The following is a 20,489-nucleotide window of genomic DNA, read 5'->3' on the forward strand; positions in this document are numbered from 1 at the left end:
CCTGTTGCGTAGGTAGAGCCACACTTAGAATGGCTCCTCACTGAGCAGCTTCATAACCTAGACTGTACAACAAGCCACTGTTTTTTAAAAGAAGTTTGACATTTAATTCATAAGTTTTTAGTTAACTCAGCTATTATGTTGCAAGCCTTCTGAGGGCAAACTAACACACACATGAACACACACCCCTACACACACAACTGCACCTCTGGAACAGTTTTTTCCCCACTTAGTAGCACTGAATAGTCAATTCAGAAATACATCATCTTCTAAATTGAGATCTTCCTATGAGTCAAGTTCCTCTACTGAATTTAAAAGTAGTATGTATTAATTCAGATTATAGACTATCCAAACAAAATTTGATTCTTCTGCTCTCTAGCACATTTAGTATTCGTTCCCTCTGACCTTGACATAACTTTTTACTTTTAGGTGCTCACCTGGTAGAGGTTATCGACTGCCAACAAGTGCCTTGGTGAACCTTTCTCATGGGAGTCGCTCTGAAACCGGAAGTCAGAAGTTGACAGCGATCGTGAAACCACAACCAGCTGTGAATCACTATAGCTCAAATTCATCAATTTCATCTGGGCATTTGGGAGGCCTGAACCATTCCCCTCAATCACTTTTTGTTCCTACTCAAGTAAGACTCTTAGTTTTTCATTTCTCTCTTTTATAAGTCATAGGTAGTTTTGTAAGTGGAAACTTAATTTAACTTAGTTTTTTAAAAAGTTTTAGTTCAACGCAGTTCCAAATTTACTTTAACCTAACAGACTAGTAAAGAATGCTATTGAGAGCATTCTACTTCTGTTTTAAAATTACAGTTATTTTAAAGAAAAAAAGACATTTAAATAATGAGCTTAAAAATGCCTGTTTTCTCTTTATATATTTACTTTGTGAACTAACAGTTACATTTTTTTCTTGTTTCACCTGAATGACCTATGCTGTCTGTTGTGAAATGACATTAATTCAAAAGGTGAAAAGGAGAGGACTATATCATGTTTATCAAAAGCAATTTTCAAATCTCCACCATGCATGGGATGGGAATTCATAGATGATTTCCTTTATTTCATCTTCCTGAGGACAAAAATTGAATTGTTTTGTGTGAGATACTTAATTTTAATACCATGACCCCAAATCTGAACCACACTTTTTAATCTAAATAATACATGTGTATTATAGGCTAATTAGAAAACATATATAAGTAGATAATAACTAAGGAAACAAGCAAAAACCCTCTCAAATCTTGTAGGTAACCACTGTTATTTTGGTGCATATTTTTCCAGAGTTTTAATTTGCATGAAATAAGTTCCCCATAAGTAATAGCTGATTTTTTAATCTATTAGATTATTTTTGTGTAAGATGAAGATTTTTAAAATAAAAATTGTTAAACATTAGTTTGATAGAGGTAATCTGGAAGACAAAAAAAATCTGTTGGTGGGTATTGATTCAGTTTAATCTTTTATAGCATTTGTTATGCTTTAAATATTTTCAGATTACTAATTACATATGAAGAAGCTCATTTTCATTCCAGCAGTATACTTTTATGATTACTATACTGAGCAGAAGAAAAAAGAACTGAGATGTCAGATAATGAAATTTAAATATCCTGTCTACTGCTAAATAGCTTTAATGAATTGTTTGACTTTTAATTTGAATCTTTAATTTTTCATGTTTCAGTTTTCCGTAAGAAATTTTTTGTACTTTCCCAGGTACCCACTAAAGATGATGATGAATTTTGCAACATTTGGCAGTCTTTACAGGGATCCAGAAAGGCTCAGCACTTTCAGCCAACTCTACAAGAGAAGGTTAGTATACCATGCCTGACGAACATTTAATTTTAAAAATTTATTTTTATATTCTCTTTTAGGTTTGCAATGATTAATTTTTCTCCTGAAATCTCATAAAATAGAAATAACAGTTTTGATCTTGAATTTTCATAATTCTCTTTCAGACATACATCTTTTTGGACCAGTAAGTGAGAATATAGAAAATTTTCCTTTTAAATCAGTTTTAGATTTTTTTTAGTTGTTTACAAAATCATAATAACCTGTATTTTAAATTCAATAAAGGCTTTAATGGCACTCATTAACTTACTCATTTCCACTTGAATATATGGCTTTATGCTGGCAATTGGTTATCTTAAATAGAATGAACAAATTCACATTCCTTGCTAGAGATTAGTAAGAGGAAAAAAATTCTGCCAGAAGAGTAGACTCAGATACCAAAAAAAAAAGGAAGAAAAGGAATGAATTCCTACTGCATTTTTTGCTAGTTACTGACCTATCTTCTCAGCATAGGTTAAAAAGGAATGTCCTCTTAAGCTTATAAACCAGTAACCTATACCATAAAGGCCTAATTTATTCTAATGTCCACCAGTGATGGTGGCATTAGCAGAGCTAGAGAGAGGAAAATAGCAAAGGGAATGATGGTAAAATAAACATAAAAAGTGAGAGTGACAAAGCACACAGGTCACCTCTGCCAGAATGCTAATATGAGTTTTCCTTAGATCATCCACAAATCCTTTCTACACAAATGTAATCCATATCTAGATTTTCAAACTCTCTTTTCCTCCGTTATTGATACTGCTAACCACTCATTCTTCAGGAGTGCTTTTTTATCATTCATTTGTTCATTCAACACATATTTATTAAGTGCCTACCATATACTAGGCATTGTTCTATGCAAAATACAGCTGTAAACAAAACAAAAATCCTGGCTCTCATACAATTAGTATTGTAGGGAGGAAAGGACAATACATAAGATAAAAAAGTAAATTAAATGGTATATTAGACAATGATATATAAGTTTGAGAAAAATTTCAGGGAAGCAGGATAGGAAATGTTGAGGGGAGGGAAGGTGAGGTTTTCCAATTTTAAATGGAATGTTTGGGTAACATTTGAGCAAAGATTTGAATGAAATGAGGAGTAAAATACACAGATACCTGAGGGGAGAGGCTCTGTTTTAGGGGGTGATCCCAGGCATACACAAGGAAGAGAAAGAAGACCATTTGGCTGAATCGGTAGGGTGAGTTATAGGAAATGCAACTGGCGAGGTAACAGATTGATACTCTAGGACCTTCTGACCAATATAAGGACATTAGCTTTTACTCAGTAAGACAGGGAGTCAGTAGAATGTTTTGAGTAGCAGAGTGACATGATCTGAATTACATTTTAATATGCTCTAGAGTTCTAGAGAACTCAACATGATTTTTTTTTTAAAGGTATTCAAGCTTCTGGAAAAGGCAAGGCTATGGGGACAGTAAAAATATCAGTGGTTGCCAGGGGTTGTGGGAAAGGGAGATGTGAATAGGTAGAACAGTGAATAAGCTCTGTATGGTACTGTATGGTGGATACATGTCATTTATATACATTTGTCCAGACCATAGAATGTACAACACCAAGAGTGAACCCAATGTAAAATGGACTTTGGCTAATAATTATGTGTCAATGTAAGTTCATTGGTTGCCACAAATGTACCATTCTGCTGTGGTTGGGGGTGAGGGGGGAGTGTTGATAATGGAGAAGGCTGTGCATGTATGAGGGCAGGGGGTACATGGGAAATCTCTGTACTTTCCTCTCAATATTGTTGTGAACTTAAAACTGCTCTAAAGAAAGTCTTTAAAAAATGCCAAGTTTTTATTGACAAAATATGAGAATGTGACTAACACAAATAGCTTTAAGTAGACATCAAACAGAACAACCAAAAAGACTGTACTTGTAAGTAGAATATTTTCTTTCTAATTAAACTTAGGGCACTTGTTCTTTGAAATGGTACTGTCAACATGGGTTTTAGAATTAGAGCTCAGATGTCAGCTCTTCTATTAGTCAGTTCTATAACCAAATTACTTTATCACTTTGAACCTCAGTTTACTTATCTATAAAATGGAATCAAAATACCATAGTATTTTTATGATCATAGTATTATTCTAATGATAAGATAATGGATGCAAAGTATATCCTACCATGCCTGGCACATAATAGACACTCATACAATATTTGTTCATACCAATCTGTTGATCCTGGTGTTCCAATTCCCTTTCTTAGAGTCAAAATCCCCCATAGTGTGCTGCTCTGGGCCAAAAACCCCACCAACCATTGTGCTCTGCAGATAGACATCTCTTGGCCCTTTTCACTCTTACAGACTAAAGAGCCCTGGATGTTCCTGTGCATATGAGCTCACTGGATCTTCCTTCACACTATGGTGCATATCACAACTATTTTGCAACATGCCCACTGCCAACTAGGACGTGATATGCCTTTGCATCCAGTGTTCATTTGTCTGTGCCCAGAAAAAAATAATAAATAGGGCCCACCAAAAGCAAAATTGTGTAACCATTGTAAAGTGATTAGTTTTTATTGACCATCTCCTGCCCCTACTTTTGCTTCCCCTTCCCACTTGAGCTGTGGCATGTAATCTGTTTCTTTGTGCCTTCGTGCCTCCTCTCTATTAGAAAGCAAAAGGATCTGATATGATCTTCATATGAGTATGCCATTTTGCTAATTCTGCCCATTCTTACACTGTCTCAGTTATGATAACTTTATAATCAGTCTTGCTATCTGGTAGTAGTCTTCCACCGTTTGAAAACCTTGATAATATAGATATTAATTAAAAAATCAGGTATTGGGGGAAAGGATGTGGAAGGGCTAATATCCTCAACTCCTGTAACAGGGGTAAGAATGATAAATTTTTTAAAACCTCTTTAATGGAAATTTTTTAAATAATAAAGTCAAGAGAATAGTATAAGAAACCTATAAGTACCCATCCCTACCTTGAACATGTCCAATTCTGTTTCTTCCATTACACCTTATTTCCCATCCCCACATACCTCAGAGGTAGGATTATTTTGAAGCAAATCCAGAGGAATCTTTAGAGGCTGATATTTCTGTTGTGAGGAAACATTTACCTAAAGTTTTGTCTTCTCGTTAGTTTCTGTATTAGCTTCAAGCAAAATTAGGTTTAATTCTTTCTATTGAAAGCATTTTTGTAAAATGATTGTTTTCTATATATCTTACTATCAAATGCATAAAGAAACATCTGGAGTGATGATCATAATGTTAATAATAGTTATTCCTGGGGTTGTAGAATTTGGTTTTTAAAATTCTCTTTACTTTTCTGCATTCCTTAAATTATTTTCTAATGAGGTCAATATTTTTTATAAAAGTGATGAAGTATTTATTAAACATTGAGGAAGAGAAGTATTTTTAATATTAAGAGTTTGTTTAAGTCATTTATAAGAATTTTAACTTTCAGGGTGCAGTTCTACCTCAAGAGATAAGTCAAGTAACTCAACATCATAAATCTGGCTTTAATGACAACAGTGTTAAGCAAAGAAAACATGAGCCTCACAGAAAATGTAAGTTTTGAGTTAGGAGTTTTACTTGTGCTAACTGCTTCCTTTTATTTTTATTAATTAACAGCTTTACTAAGTTAATTCACTTACCATAAAATTCATCCTTTTAAAGTGTACAATCAGTGTTTTTTTGGTACTTTCACAAAGTTGTACAACCAATGCCACTATCTAAATTTAAAATATTATCACCCGAAAAAGGAACACCATACTTACTAGTAATCATTACCCTACCCGTGGGAACCACTAATTTACTTTCTGCCTCTATGGATTGACATATTCTGGATATTTCATATAAACAGAATCATAAGATACGTGACCTTTTGAGACTGGCTCTTTTCACTTGGCATAATCTTTTCAAGGTTCATTCATGTTGTACCTTGTATCAGTATTCATTTCTTTTTATGGCTGACCAATATCCTGTTGTATGAATACTACATTTTATTTTTATCCATTAATCCATTGATGGACATTTGGGTTGTTTCCACTTTGGGGCTATAATGAATAATACTGCTACGAATATTCATATACAAGTTTTTGTGTAAACATATGTTTGCATTTCTCTTTGGTACACACAAATGAACAGAATTACTGAATCATACGTTAACTCTCTGCTTGACTCTTTGTGAAACTACCAAAGTGTTTTCCAAAGTAGCTGTACCATTTTACATTCCCACCAGGTAGATATGAGGATCCAGTTTCTCCATCCTCCATAACACTGTTACTGCCATCTCTTTTATTACAGCCATCCTGGTAAGTGTAAAGTGGAATCTCCTTATGGTTTTCATTTGTATTTCATCAGTGACTAATAATATTGAACATTCTTTTACATACTTATTGACTGTATATCTTCTTTGAAGAAATACATATTCAAACCTTTCACTGATTTTTATACTTGGATTTTTTATTCTTGAGGTGTAAGAAATCATTACATATTCTGTATACTATAGGTAATCAGATAATTTGATTTGCAAATATGTGCTCTCATTCTGTGGGTTGTCTTTTAACTAACATTACAGTGTACTTGAAACACAAAAGTTTTTAATTTTGATCAGATCTGATTTAACCTTTTTTTTTCCATTTTTTCTTTGGTTGCTTGTGCTTTAGGTGTCATATCTAAGAAACTATTGCCTAATCTAAGGTCACAAAAATTTATACCTGTTTTTTTCTAGGCGTTTCATAGTTTCAGCTCTTATATTTGGGGGGGGTTTTCTTGGGGTTTTTTTGTTTTTGTTTTTGTTTTTGAGTAAGTATATATATGATACAAGAGAGGGGTTTATATTCACTCCTTTGCATGTAGATAGTTAGTTGTCCTAGCACCATTTGCTAAAAGACTGTTCTTTGCACTCCATTGAATTGTCTTGGCACCCTTGTCAGAAATCAATTGACCATGGAAGTATGGGTTTATCTCTAGTCTCTCAGTTCTATTTCTCTGATCTGTATGCCATCTTTTTGTGAACAACACACCATCTTCATTACCATAGCTTTCTTACAAGTTTTGACATTGAAAAGTTTGAGTCCTCCAACTTTGTTTCCCTTTTTCAAGATTATTTTGTCTCTTCTGGTCTCCTGAATTTCATGTGAATTTTAGGATCACCTTGTCTATTTCTGCAAAAATGGCAGCTGGAGTTTTTATAGGGATTGTGTTGAATCTGTAGACCACTTTAGGTAGTATTGTTATCTTAACAATATTAAGCCTTTCTATTTCTTTCAAAGATGTCTTATAGTTTTCAGTGTACAGGTCTTGCACTTTTTAAGATTTATTCCTACGTATTTTATTCTCTTTAATACTGTGGTCAGTGGAACTGTTTTCTTACTTTGGGGTGGGGGAGATTATTCATTACTATTTATGGAAATAAAACTGACTTTTGTGTATTGATCTTGCATCCTGCCACCTTGTTAAACTTGTTTATTACCCTAATTTTTTCTGACTTCTGCAAATAGAGGTAATTGTACTTCTTCCTATACAATCGGGATGACTTATTTCTTTTTCTTGCGTAACTCTGTGACTAAAACCACCAGTACAATGTTAAATAGAAGCAGTGAGAGTAAACATCCTTATCTTGTCTTGATCTTAAAGATAAGTATTCAGTCTTTCAGCATTAAGTATAATGTTAGCTGTGGAGTTTTGATAGATGCCCTTTATTAGGTGAGGAAATTTCCTTCTGTTCCTCGGTTGTTGATTTTTTCCCCCCTGGAGGGGTGTTAGATTTTGTCAAATGCTATTTCTTTTTATTTCTTGAAATGATCACATGGATTCTTTCCCTTATACAATTAATATGGTGTATATCATTGATAAGTTTTTCATATGCCAAACCAACCTTGCATACTTGGGATAAATCCCACTAGGTCTTAGCGTACAATCCTTACAATCCTTTTTATATGCTACAAGATTCTACTTGCTAGTATTTTCTTGAGGATTTTTGCATCTATATTCATAAGGGATATTTGTAATTTTTCATGTATGTCTTTGATTTTGGTATCATGGTAATACTGACCTCGTAGAATGTTGGGAATAACACTTTGAAGAGCTATAGCCTCATTCTAAACTCTGGTGGCAGCCAGGCTATTGCTTTTCACCAAAATATGTTGGCTGTTATTTTTCAAGGCTACATGGAGCTGAAGAGTGGGAATGGAGTAGGGCAAATTAAAAGGCCACAGAGCTTCCTAAGAGTCAGTCTTTTTTCCTGAATAAATACTGCCTAGATTGCTGCATGCCTTAATTAACTTTCATCATTCTGAATATTAGGATTCTGATCATTTATGTTCATTTTCTTGTTGCTTTTATGGAGGAGAGAATTTGTAGAGGTCTTTTGACATTTTTTGCTGTTGTCCCCTACTAACCACTTTTTGAGATAAGTTTTAAAATTTATTTAGAGTGATCCAGTTATTTTTGTGTGTGTAAACACTTGCCTATTAAATTACTCCAAACTATATTACAGATTTTTGTTAAAAATATATACACCATCATTAAAAAGTTCACAAACAGTAAATGCTGGAGAGGATATGGAAAAAAGGGAACCGTCCTACACTGTTGGTGGGAGTGTAATTTGGTGCAGCCACTGTGAAAAACAGTATGGAGATTGCTTAAAAAACTAAAAATAGAAATACCATATGATCCAGCAATCCCACTCCTGGGCATATACCCAGAGAAAAATCTAATTTGAAAAGATACATGTACCCCAGTGTTCATAGCAGCACTGTTTACAATAGCCAAGACATAGAAACAACCTAAATGTCCATTGACAGATGACTGGGTAAAGAAGATGTGGTATATAAATATGTAAATACAATGGAATACTACTCAGTCCTAAAATAGGCAAATAAACAATAAATTCCATAATCTGTAGTAATGATAAATCTATGATTAAAAAATTAAGCGGATTAAGAGGGTTGAGTGATACAGGTGCTATTTTAAATAGAGTGGTCAAGGAATACCATTTGAACAGAGACCCAAATAAAAGGGAAGTGGACTAGTATAGGCCATACAAGAAGCTTGCTGAAGAGCTTTCCAGCAGAGGAAATACCAAGTGCAGAGTCCTGAATCTAATGTATTATATTTTATATGTACGTGGTATTTTTTATACTTATATATTAATGTAGTGTAAGAATAGTCTTTTAAAAATATTTTCCTAAAAAAGCTATTTCGAAAAATTTTGTGGTTTTATAACTTTGGTTCAGGTTGTGGGGTGTTCTTGCACTAATTTCTATGTGTTATTTTTCTTTCTTTTACATTTTAACTATAATGTCCCTATAAACCTGATAAATGTAGCTTAAAGATTTTATATTTAATTGAAATGTGTTGTGATTTTCCTTCAAATTATTGTTTATGTAAGTGTATGAAAACTGTGTTATGTGGAATTCCAGTTAGTTTGCTTTCGTGTGTTTCTCAGCAGAGGTTTAAATGTGAATACGTATCAATTCACATTTTCTTTTCCTCCTTCCAAGATTACTTCCTTACCTTCCTCTCTTCCTTTCTTTTCCCCTCTGTTCCTTCTCTTCCTTTTCCTTCCCATCTTTGTCCCTTCCTTTCCTCCTCTCTCATTTCAACCTGTCCCTCCCTTCCATCCCTTCTCCCACTTCTTTCCTCATCCTCTGTTTCCTCTTTGGTCCTGTCCTCCCTCCTTCCTTCCTTTTTTGTCTTCCCTTCCTTCCTCTCTTCCTTCCTTCTTTTTTCCTTTCCTCCTTCCTCTTCTAATCCATCCTTTTCATTTCGCCTCTATTCCCCTAATTTCCCCTTAATGGGAATCCCAAAATAGCTTCCTAACTGATCTCTTACTCTCCTTCCATCTATCCAATAAGCCACTGCCGTATTTTAATCTTCTTAAGGCACAATTCTGATGAGATTACTATCTGCTCAAAACCATTCTGTGATTATGACCACTGCCTACCAGTTTAATTCCATAGTCTTCAATGCCTTGCAGATTATGGCTGCAACCTGCTTCTCTAGTTCAATTAAGCTTCATTATACTCCTCAACCTCCAGTGGAACTGATGTGTTTAGAGTTCCACAAACATTCCTTGCTTTCTGCTTCCATGCTTTTCTCCTATTATTTCCCTTGCTGAAATACTTATCCTCCTAGTCTGCCCTTTGGAAACCTGCCATCCTGCAGGGCTCAATCAGATGTTGCCTTTCCCTTTCCCTTATTGTTGTGATCTGTGAGTATCTTCTTCTCATCTAGATTATAAATTCCTCAAGATCAGGGCCTTTGTCTCCTTGCTTGCAACTTTGTGAGTTTTTTGCACAGTGCCCTGCTATGGTAAATATTTGGTAAATTTAATTGGTGTGCAGCAAGTTCTTTCATTTAACAAAATTTCTGTTTTCTTGTCTTAGTTAAAGAAGAGTGTAAGAGTCCTAAAACTGAGAATCAGTCACAAAAAATGTCAAATAGGCAGGTAAGCTTCTTAAAATCAGATTTCCGGTAGCCAACTTTTTATTGCAATTGGTAGCTCTGTGGCATCTCTTGCAATCCTTTGAGCCAGATTAATATGGTGAGTGGCAGGAGGGTTGTGGAGTGTAGCCTGTCAGTCACTTGGATGGGAGATTGCACAGCTAGAGTCCAGGATTTAAAACTACAGATACCTCAAGTTCTCGTTCTGCCATTTAATACTTAGGTGGCCTTGAGCAATTCACTGCACTTCTGACAGCCTCAGTTTCCTGATCTTTAAAATGTAGATAAAAGTATATCAGTTGTCTCTCTCAGTATATATAGTCTGTATATACATGCATACATACAAACATACCTACATGCATTAATATGTGTGTGTGTATATATATAAAATATGTGAAAATATATTTGTTTATACAGTTAAAGTATATGGACCAGCATAGTAAAGTTAATGGTTAATTCTGTGGAGTTAAGTTAATGGAGGAAGCTGAGATCATTTACATTTTATTTTATATAGTCTTTGTTATTTGATAAGGAGTATGTGTACATTTTATAATCAAAAAATAACATTTTAAATCTCAAAATTCATGTTTACTTATGTGCATTTTCTATATGCACAGTATATTTATAATGCAATTTTGTAAAAATAGATTTCTTATAAGCTAGTAATATATTACATTTATAAAAAATGCCTTAGCAGATATTTTAGCACACAACACATGCTCAGTAAATGGAGCCCATTGATATTTAGATACCAATAAAGGGTTGAATTACATGACTTTTAAGGCCCTCTCTTTCTAAAACTCCTATGCTGTAATTTCCTCTCTTCAAGAGAAGGGATTCATAAACTCTTTGTGCCATGGACCTCTTGTGTGAAGCCTATGGACTCTTTCTCAGAATAATAATTTTAATGCTAAATAAAATACAGCAAATTTGAAAGAAAACCAATTATATTGGAATACAATTATAATCACCATCATTGTGGCTTATTGCCTACATTCATAATTGAAGGAAAGGCTAAATCTCACTTAGAAATTAATGAAGATAAAGATGTAATTTTTTCCTTCACCAAGTTTACGGGCCCCCCTTTTTTCTGATATAAAACAGAAAATTACACATAAAAAGGTTTGCGGTGATTTATTTAGAATACTATTAGGTAGTAACTATACATTTTACTTGCACAAAAACTCATTCTTACTCTTTTATAGACGTTTGGAGGGCCTGCAAAATGTAATATTAAGCTATTGAAGAGAAGTGAAAGTGCAGAAGTCTCAGAAAATCAAAATGTTGTGACTGGTTATCCAAATACTATTGATAAGGTAAAAGACCATTTATTCAATTTCTCTTCCCAAACTTTAACACATGGGAAGATGATTGAGTGAAAATTAAACGATCATTTTTGAATATAAAACTGTTAGCTTTTTTCGTGCCCTTGTACTTTCATCTTCATGCACAAGGTATTTTTTTCTTTTAGCCTAATCCTGGAATTGAGAACTTCATAGCATCCTTGAATATCTCCAAAGAAAATGAAGTACAGTCATCTCATTATGAAGAGCCTCCAAGTGAGGAACATTTGTCACCACAGTCATTTGCTATGGTTCGTATTTTGTAGGAACTTGTATTCCGTGATAATACCACTATTGTTGGCCATGCATGCATACGCTTTGCAATGGTTAAAATACTTCTCTCTCGTGTAGACTGGTGTGTTGCACCATTATTGTCATCCTGGGAGGAAAACCAGCTGCCCTGGGCAATTTAGCCATCTTCTTCTTTTTTCTCTTTACACCATAGATCCCTTGCTTTCAAACATTGCTACTAGGCAGTTTGGTCAAAAGTTAAGCAGAAAGATAAGTATTGTTTCTTTGCCAGGAAATGTGGAGTGTTTTTTTCAACGCTAGACTACTGATTTTGTGCATTTTCTATCTGAATGTAGTTGTCTTCATTTTTTATAATGGAACTCATTAAAAGAAGAATCACTATGCTCTATAACTCTACTTTTAATTTTTCTCCCCTGTTCCCACCATCTCCCTGCCAATCATTTTCAAAACAGAAGGGAACTCGGATGCTTAAAGAAATTCTAAAAATTGATAGCTCTAACACTGTGGACCATAAGAATGAAATGAAACAGTTTGGTAATGAAGTCACTGTTTCCTCTAATAGAAGAGATGAATATGGACCTTCCTCACAGCCTAAGCAAAATAAGAAATTAAGTAAGTAAACTACGTCCTCGTACTAATCACCAATATAATATCACTTCAGAAATTCAGTTCATTTGTTTTTAATCATGTGATTTTTAAAGATAAAACTACTTTTATTTTTTAAAGAATATAATTAAGAGTAACAAGTAAGAGTGTAATTTTTATAGTTGTGTCATTTATATAACAATGTAACTGTGTAACCAATAGATCTATAATCCCTAACTGTCTTCTTGCAACTACTTAAATTATACTATTATAGATACTCATCCTGTAGATCCCAAACCTGGAAAGTTTTCACATTTTAACTTTTTTTTCTCAGTAATTTTTAAATGATTATGTAACTTAAATATTTTATTTAACTTTGCTAAAATTCTTTTATCTATAAAGTTAAAATAACATTGCAAATGACTTGTAATAATTTATGACATATATAAAGCAGTTAGCACTGTCTGACACATCATAGGTACCAATGATTCATATTAATATTATGTTAAAATAACTTGATCAACAAAAAAATAGAAGCTGGAAAATCAATTAAAAATAATTAATGGATGCACACATTGGAAAGTGGTCATTTACCTCAAGTCTCTGAAGCCTGTAGCGTGATACCCGGCATAAGCTGCATTTCAGTAAATGTCCATCATTGCCCTTACCTTTTATATCTCCTATACTTTAATATTTTGTCTATGTAATTATCTGCAAAAGCCTACTAGGAAGAATGACTCATGTAAAAGTAGGTGGGGACAGAAGCTTCTCACAGGTAAAAAACATTTTGAAACAAGCAAATCTGAGTTTATTAAGGATCCAAATCTGAAACAAAATCAGAGCCTAGCTTCATTTATACTCCACTGAATATCAGGATAAATAATTAATTAAAAATTACAATAAATGTCAGGAAACAAATTATCATAGTGACAGATGTGCTCTTGAAATAGAGCAAAATAAAAGTTTAAAACAATATTGGATAAAGATGGTCCCACTGTCACAAACAAGTAACTTTTACTTTATTTCAGTATAGTGAAAAGTATATACTTTAAGAGTCAAGAGGTCAGAATCCAGCCCATGGAACAGAACTAACATGTGACTTTGGGCAACCACTCAACTTTTTTAAATCTATAATAGTAAGAGGTTTAAATTCATTCTTCACTGGAGTATGCTTTTGTTCTGTTAGAGAGTTTGTTCATTATAAAAAATGTCAACTTTCAGAATTTTTTAATCATATTCTATATAAAAGCACTTGACTTAATTTCAGAAAAACTTTTAAGAAGCATTCTTTTAGAGCAATAAAAACATTCATGCGTGTGTCTCAGAATATAAGATAGAATTTTCAGAAGTGAGACTGAAGCCAGAGCCTCAGAACTTAAGAATTAATTGTTATTCAGCTCAAGAAAGCCATTTGTTTATTTAAATTTTCCTGTGACATAGCTATATAGTCATTAATCTCTCACCATGTGAATTTTTGGCAGTCAGCTACTTACCATATTTTTTAAATCTTTATCTTAATTATGTATCAATAATTAATTATAATCATCTAAAAATCTTCATTGAATTCTAGTCATTTTAAGGGCAGTATTAAATTGTTCTTAATTTGTTTCATGGGAGATTACTCTTTTCACTTTTTAATAATGTCCTATTTACTGTTCTATAAAGCCCCGTCATAACTGCATAGTTTGAGACATCATTTAATGTAGATATGTCCTTTTCTCTTTTTTGGCAGCATCTTATACAAACAAGCCTCACTGTGCTAGTGAGTACCATAATGTTCAGTCTATGGACAGTGTGTGCTGGCCTGCTTCCAGCCAGATTCCTCCTGTATCCACACCAGTAACTGAACTTTCTCGAATTTGTTCCCTTGTTGGAATGCCGCAACCGAATTTCTCCTTTCTTAGAACAGCACAGGTATAGTATACTACAATTTCATTTACATAAGTTATTTAACACTGAGCTTAAATAAATTGAAAATCTTTTGCTAGAAATAATACAGTGGAGCTGATTTTTTTTTACTTTATGAGCAGCATAAATTAATACTTCTCACTCTGGCTCTTCCATTTATGCATAACCAGACCCCTCAGAAAGACGGACAGAGGAACCTAGGCAGCGGGTAGTCGGGCAAGATTCTTTAGATTGATAGAGCTGGGGATCTTGGTCTACAGCAGCAGGTTTCAAACTTTTTGGTCTCAGAAACTCCCCACCTTTTTTTGAGGATTCCAAAGAACTTTTGTTTACTTGTGTTATAGCCATAGTTGTCAAATAAAAAGTTAAAACTGAGAAAAAAGTTTAATATTTCTTGTTTATTAAATAAAACTTTCCAAAAAAATTTAGTGAGAAGAGTGGTATTGCTCCACATTTTTGCAAATTTTTCCCATTGTCTAGCTTAGCAGAAGAAACTAGATTATCAAATCTGCTTCTTACCTTGTAATACATGGTTTTTGTTGAAATATATGAAGAAAATCTGGCCTCACACAAATAAATAGTTGGAAAAGGGAGAGAATTTCAATAGCCTTTTCATGAATTGTGGATATTCTTTAATACTACAATAAAACATGGTATTTTTCTTAAAAGTTCATTGCAATGTAGAATCTTAAAATTATGTCAGTAAACCTTTGTCCTCTGTATGCTTGTGAGAAAATGAGAGTGAAAATGGCAAATAGCATCTTCGTGTTACTATGAAAATGGTTTGGACCTCAAAGATCCCCATGAAGGGTATCAGGGACTTCCAGGGTCCTCCAACTACACCTTGAGAACCACCACAAGAAAGTCATTTTATCCTTGTTATATCCAAATTCTTGATCCATTCTTGCCTAAAACAGAAAGCAATATTCAACTAATAATACTACATAAAAATGGCTACCTTTTGAAAAAGTAGAATTTTTTTTAAATCTTTTTTATAAAAGAAAAAATGTGTATTGTGAAGAGTTAATCATTTAAATGTAAATATAAAGTCATTTACAACTTCTGAGTCTTTTAGATTTTGGCAGTTAATTCATATTAGCAAAATAATCTGCTATTTATAGGATGATGGAAAGCAGAGATCAAAAAATGTTTCTGTAAATGGTCAGATACTAAATATTTTAGGCTTATGGGCCATATGGTCTCTGTCACAACTACTCACCTCTGCAGTTATAATTTGAAAACAGCCATAGGCAATGTGTAAGAGTGGACTTGGCTATGTTCCAATAAAATCTTACATACAAAACCAGTGAAAGGCCTAGTTTCCCAATCCTAGACATAAAGAAGAAAGTTCTGTTGGCTTTCATTTACATTAGGATGCTTAACCCTTCAGATAGCTTAGAGATCGTTTTAATTTTGTAAACATTGAAAGATAAGGCAACAGTTTTAAAGCTTTTGCATGGCAACCTAAAACTGAAGCTGATAGCCCTTTTTTTAATTCTTGAACTGTTTTTTTACAGAATGTTAGGTGAAATTGTTCTACTTATTTAGCCTAAGCTTTGGAGGAGGAGGTCGACTTCTTAGACAGATAACTTCATAAACATTCATGTTCTTTTTTCTAGACAATGACAGTTTGCCAGGTAAAATTATCTAATGGCTTACTGGTACATGGGCCACAATGCCATTCTGAAAATGAAGCCAAGGAAAAAGCTGCATTTTTTGCTTTACAACAATTGGTGAGAACTGTCCATGACTTCTCTACTAAATCTTTAATTAATCCCTCTATGTTTTGTTGCATTGTCTTATAACTTTTAAATATTTCCATAGGGTTCTTTAGGAGTGAATTTCCCTTTGCCTCCACCAATATTTCCAAGTTATCCTCCTGCTATACCACCTGGAACCATTCCTCCAGTTTTTCCTCAACCTACTGGTAAGGTATTTTGCTCTTCTAAATGTTTGTTACTGAGTTATTGTTTTTAGAAAGTCCTTTTAAGAAGCATCATTCGGAGGAAACCAAAAAAATTATCTAAATGTCTAGGGGATTTAAGAAGTTGTGAGAAAAAAAGAAAAAAAGTAGTTGTGAGAAGTAAGCCTGCAACCAGATCCTGTAGATTCATCTAGAAATACGAGTGCCCTCCTACAGTCTCTTGTGTGGCTAGATAGAGTAGGACAGTTCTTTGTTCTAGGTGACCCAGTAGCTGCCAGCACCCGAATCTGTGCTTAAGGTAGACATGAAAAACAAAGGAGCAGCGGGGGGAGGTGGGGAGAGGAGAAACAAGAGATGAAGGGAACACAGTACAGATAAGGCTTTGAAGCTGTGGATTTAAAAGAAACCGCCCTTGATGATAGAGATAGAGTAGAGGGGATTTTAAGCTTACTGTATGTATGTTTCTTAATATTCTCTCACAATTGTCTTCCTCCTTCAAACGTAGTGCCTGAGTTTCAAGCAGGTAGCTCCCTGTAGTCAGTTGGTGACTTCCTGATCTGCTGGGGGAATGGAAAGGTCACTGTGGAGTCAGGACTCTCTTTTTGTTCAGGCTCTTTTATTGAGAAAATCCTGTAACTTCTTGGGATTCCATTTTCTTATTTATACTAGATATTGTCCAGGATCTCTTTGAGACTAACATTTTATAATTTTTTAAATTCTAAATCTCAAGTTTATTAAGCATTGCTTTTATCACTCCTCTTTTTTAAATTGCTTCTTCATATCTTAATCATTTTCATTTTAAAATCAATAATTTGTTTTTTTTTTAAGTTGAGAAAATTACTTTTCTGAGTTTCCTAAATGCCAGATATTATTCCAGGAGCTCTGCGTTATCTAATCTTCAACATTAGAAAGGTGTAATAATGCTGAGTAAACTAGTTATCTCTTCTCTTTGCCTAAACTCTATTAAACTGAATAATAAATGTTTTTAAAAGTGTAAACCTACAAGGACAAAGAGATGAGAAAAGAAATAGCAAATTAGACATTTGGAAAGACTTTGTGATGAGAAAAGCAGTTAAAGAAGTAGTCATCAATTTATAATAGCAGGATTATGCTACAAACTGAAGTGTATAAAAGAGTATACATATGAGCAGATAAGCAGATTGTCCCTCACAGTTCCCAAGAGATTCAGAACTCTGAAATGTCAGAAGCTGTCAGAGCTTCAGATGAGACATAGGCCACAAAGAGGGCGTTGGTTCAAAATCTATAACAGGAGTGAGGGGCCCCTCCTCTGCACAGTCAAGCAGTCAGCCTCTCAGGCAAAAGACTGGAGGTATGTTCTCCAGAGCGTTCCCTATGGACATGGGAACACTAGGTGCAGAGTAGAGGATGTGATACTAGACTGGAAACTGAGATTAAGTAAAGTTCCTTTTCCCCATCCTATTCCCAGGCTGTAGCCAGCCATAGCCCAGATAGGAAATTGGAGGATAGTTTGAGAAATTCGTGGAACTCCAGAGAAGACACTTACTGACTTTTTGAGGATGTCCCAACCAAACGGCTGGCTCACCATTCGGTCATTCTAGAGAGAAGCCCTCATGTCATCTAGCCCTGCTCCCTCCCCACAGAGACAGTGCTTCTAATCACAGTTCTAGTGTCTTGTTCTTGGAATAAATACTAGACTGTGAGAGATCACTAAACAGTTTAGGAAAATCTCTAAAAGAGCCCAAAATAAAGATAAACGAAAGGGATATGGAAACAGAGATAATGTAGGAAACAAGAGGACTTCAAAGACAGCTTTGCTTAATATTCTTATTGAAATAAAACAATATTGCAGCCAAAAAATAAGAACAAGAATGTATGAAAAAACCTATAATTAGAGAACAAAACTTAAATTGTTGAGCCAAAATTTTTTAGTTCAGTAAATAAAGCCCTAGCAAAGCCAAGGAAATCTCAGGAAGAAGATAAAAGGTGGAAAATAAGAAAGGAGGGAGGTTTGGAGGAACAGTCCACAGGTCCAGTACCCATCTAATTGGAGTTCCAGAAAAAGAGACCAGAGATAATGGAAAGGAGGAAAGTTACCAAAGAAATAAAGTTTCCTTGGACCAAAAGACATGCATCTTTAAATGAAAAGGGCCACCACACTCTTTGGCACAATGAATGAAAAGAGACACAGATTGCCTTAAAATTTAGAATATCACTGATAAAGAGATGTGCTAAGAGGTCAGCAAGGAGGGAGAAATACATATGAAAGATCAAGATTCAGAATGGTGTTGCGCTATTGAACAGAAACTAGAAGCTAGAAAGCAACTGAGCATTGAATACCTCAAAATCCTGAGGCACCTTTGTTAAGAATAACTATGCTCTACACCAGAAATTAACACAACATTGTAAACTGACTATACTTCATTTAAAAAAAAAAGAAGCAGCAGCAGCTGCTACTGGATTATATGCCCTACTAAAACAAAGCATTACCTGAAAAAAAGAAAAAGAAAACCATGAAACTGACCACAGGATCTCTCATCTACTTACGCAATGAAATCCTGGGATACCAGCTGCTCAACAGGTCTAGAAAGTAACTAGTCTCAATTGGAAGAGCAGAGTGAGGTCTGGGCAGGTAAGATGATGATCTGATACGTGGGCAGCATTTGGAAAAACATTAAGGATTGATGCATAGAAGACTAAGGAACTTTTAAAAGGTGGTTACTATTAATACAGTTTTTTAAAAAAAGTTTTACAAGGAAAAAAAAATACATAATCAGAGTACCCAACTTGGCATTGCAGTGATAATAGTATACAATCACATACCACAAACACTGTTTGTATTTATAAACAAATATTATGATATGCTTACATAGGGAGGACAGGGCAAGTAGTGAGAGGTGGTATAAAAGAACTGAATTTTGATCTATCTTAATAGGAAGTCAGTAGGTCTAAAAATGCCTAAAATTGAAAAATTCCTAGGAGTATAAGCGAATTATTGAACAGTGTAGAAATAAACAGCTAAAACAGTTAAACCTGGGATGGAAAGGTGACTGCTGTATTATATTGAAAACTCTTTTTATTACAACATGTTTTTTTCTTTGATTTTTTTTAAATGCAATTTGTCTAAGGTCATTAAGTTACTAAGTAGACAAACTAGCATTCAAAAGCAAGTCTATCTAATTACAAAATCCATGCTTTTGTTGCTGTACTACGCTGACATTCCTTTGCCTGTATAAACAATGTTTAGTCATAAAATTTGTATGACACACTGGATGTGATGTTTTCATAAAGCTTAAGGTAGTCCACTATAACTTAGAAAATCTAATTTGACTGCTTTTTCACTTTAAAAAATGAATCCAGCAACTATATATAATTTTAAGTAATTAGTATATGTAGGTTACCTAAAGATGTACCCACAAGCTTCTTTCTAAAAGAATTTGTATTATTAGAATATATTATCAAAAAGGACTGATTGTTTTCCTATTTATTATCGATAACTTAAAGCTTGATATTTTTTCCTTTTTTTGTTGATTATTGAGTTTACATTCATTATTGTATTATGTTTATTATTATATTCATACCTACCAAGAATTTTTAAAGTTTAATTGGAATTCTTTTGGTCTTGTGCTCTCCGCTTTTCCAGTTATAATACATGACATATGATATAAAAGCCAAGAGATTTGAATGTTAGTCAGGAGAAGAAAACTTATGCATCAGATTAAGATTTTAAAGCTATTTTATAGATTTCTATTTTAAGGTATGAAAAAGTCTCAATGAAATAAATGGAGAAAAATATATTTTATATTTAAGACAGTGACTATTGGGAAATTAAGTTGACCTATATATGAGATTAATATAGCATCTTTTAAATAGATCTTCTTAATATTATAACTCCTACCAAAGTTGTTTATAGGTAGTATCAAGACATAATTTTCTAACTCTTATTAGTGTTTTTTATATTAAAAGTGTTCTTGGGGGAAGGGTATAGCTCATGTGGTAGAGCACATGCTCAGCATGTATGAGGTCCTGGGTTCAATCCCCAGTACCTCCATCGAAAAAGTAAATAAACAAACCTAATTACCTCCCTCTGCAAAAATAAAATAAAATAAAAGTGTACATATAAAAAAAAGTGTTCTTTATCCTGGAATTTGTGCATGTGTAATTCATAGCACTGAACAATATTATGATTCCTCTCTCCTGATCCAAACATTTCTTAGTGGCTGAATTTTAGTTAAGCTATACTGTCTTACAGTTCTGGCTGCCTTT

The 20,489-nt window shown here is 33.9% G+C and overlaps 1 protein-coding gene across 6 annotated transcripts in view; it reads left to right on the forward strand.

Moving 5' to 3' along the window:
- The window catches only part of XRN1 (5'-3' exoribonuclease 1), an 88,482-nt gene that overhangs the window by 61,589 nt on the left and 6,404 nt on the right, over nt 1-20,489 (forward strand). For 3 of the 6 annotated variants that reach the window (XM_010952244.3, XM_010952245.3, XM_074370218.1), the window contains 10 exons: nt 427-634; nt 1,704-1,799; nt 5,245-5,347; nt 10,175-10,236; nt 11,438-11,548; nt 11,704-11,826; nt 12,280-12,439; nt 14,145-14,326; nt 15,940-16,053; nt 16,145-16,247. In XM_010952244.3, the coding sequence (XP_010950546.1) occupies nt 427-634; nt 1,704-1,799; nt 5,245-5,347; nt 10,175-10,236; nt 11,438-11,548; nt 11,704-11,826; nt 12,280-12,439; nt 14,145-14,326; nt 15,940-16,053; nt 16,145-16,247 (1,262 nt within the window). Of the gene's footprint in view, nt 1-426; nt 635-1,703; nt 1,800-5,244; nt 5,348-6,021; nt 6,114-10,174; nt 10,237-11,437; nt 11,549-11,703; nt 11,827-12,279; nt 12,440-14,144; nt 14,327-15,939; nt 16,054-16,144; nt 16,248-20,489 lie in introns of those variants that run through there. The other 3 variants (XM_010952246.3, XM_010952247.3, XM_074370223.1) reach the window with 2 other exon arrangements.

Source organism: Camelus bactrianus, chromosome 1 (assembly GCF_048773025.1).
Source record: "Camelus bactrianus isolate YW-2024 breed Bactrian camel chromosome 1, ASM4877302v1, whole genome shotgun sequence".
In the NCBI taxonomy this organism is placed as follows: Eukaryota; Metazoa; Chordata; class Mammalia; order Artiodactyla; family Camelidae; genus Camelus; species Camelus bactrianus.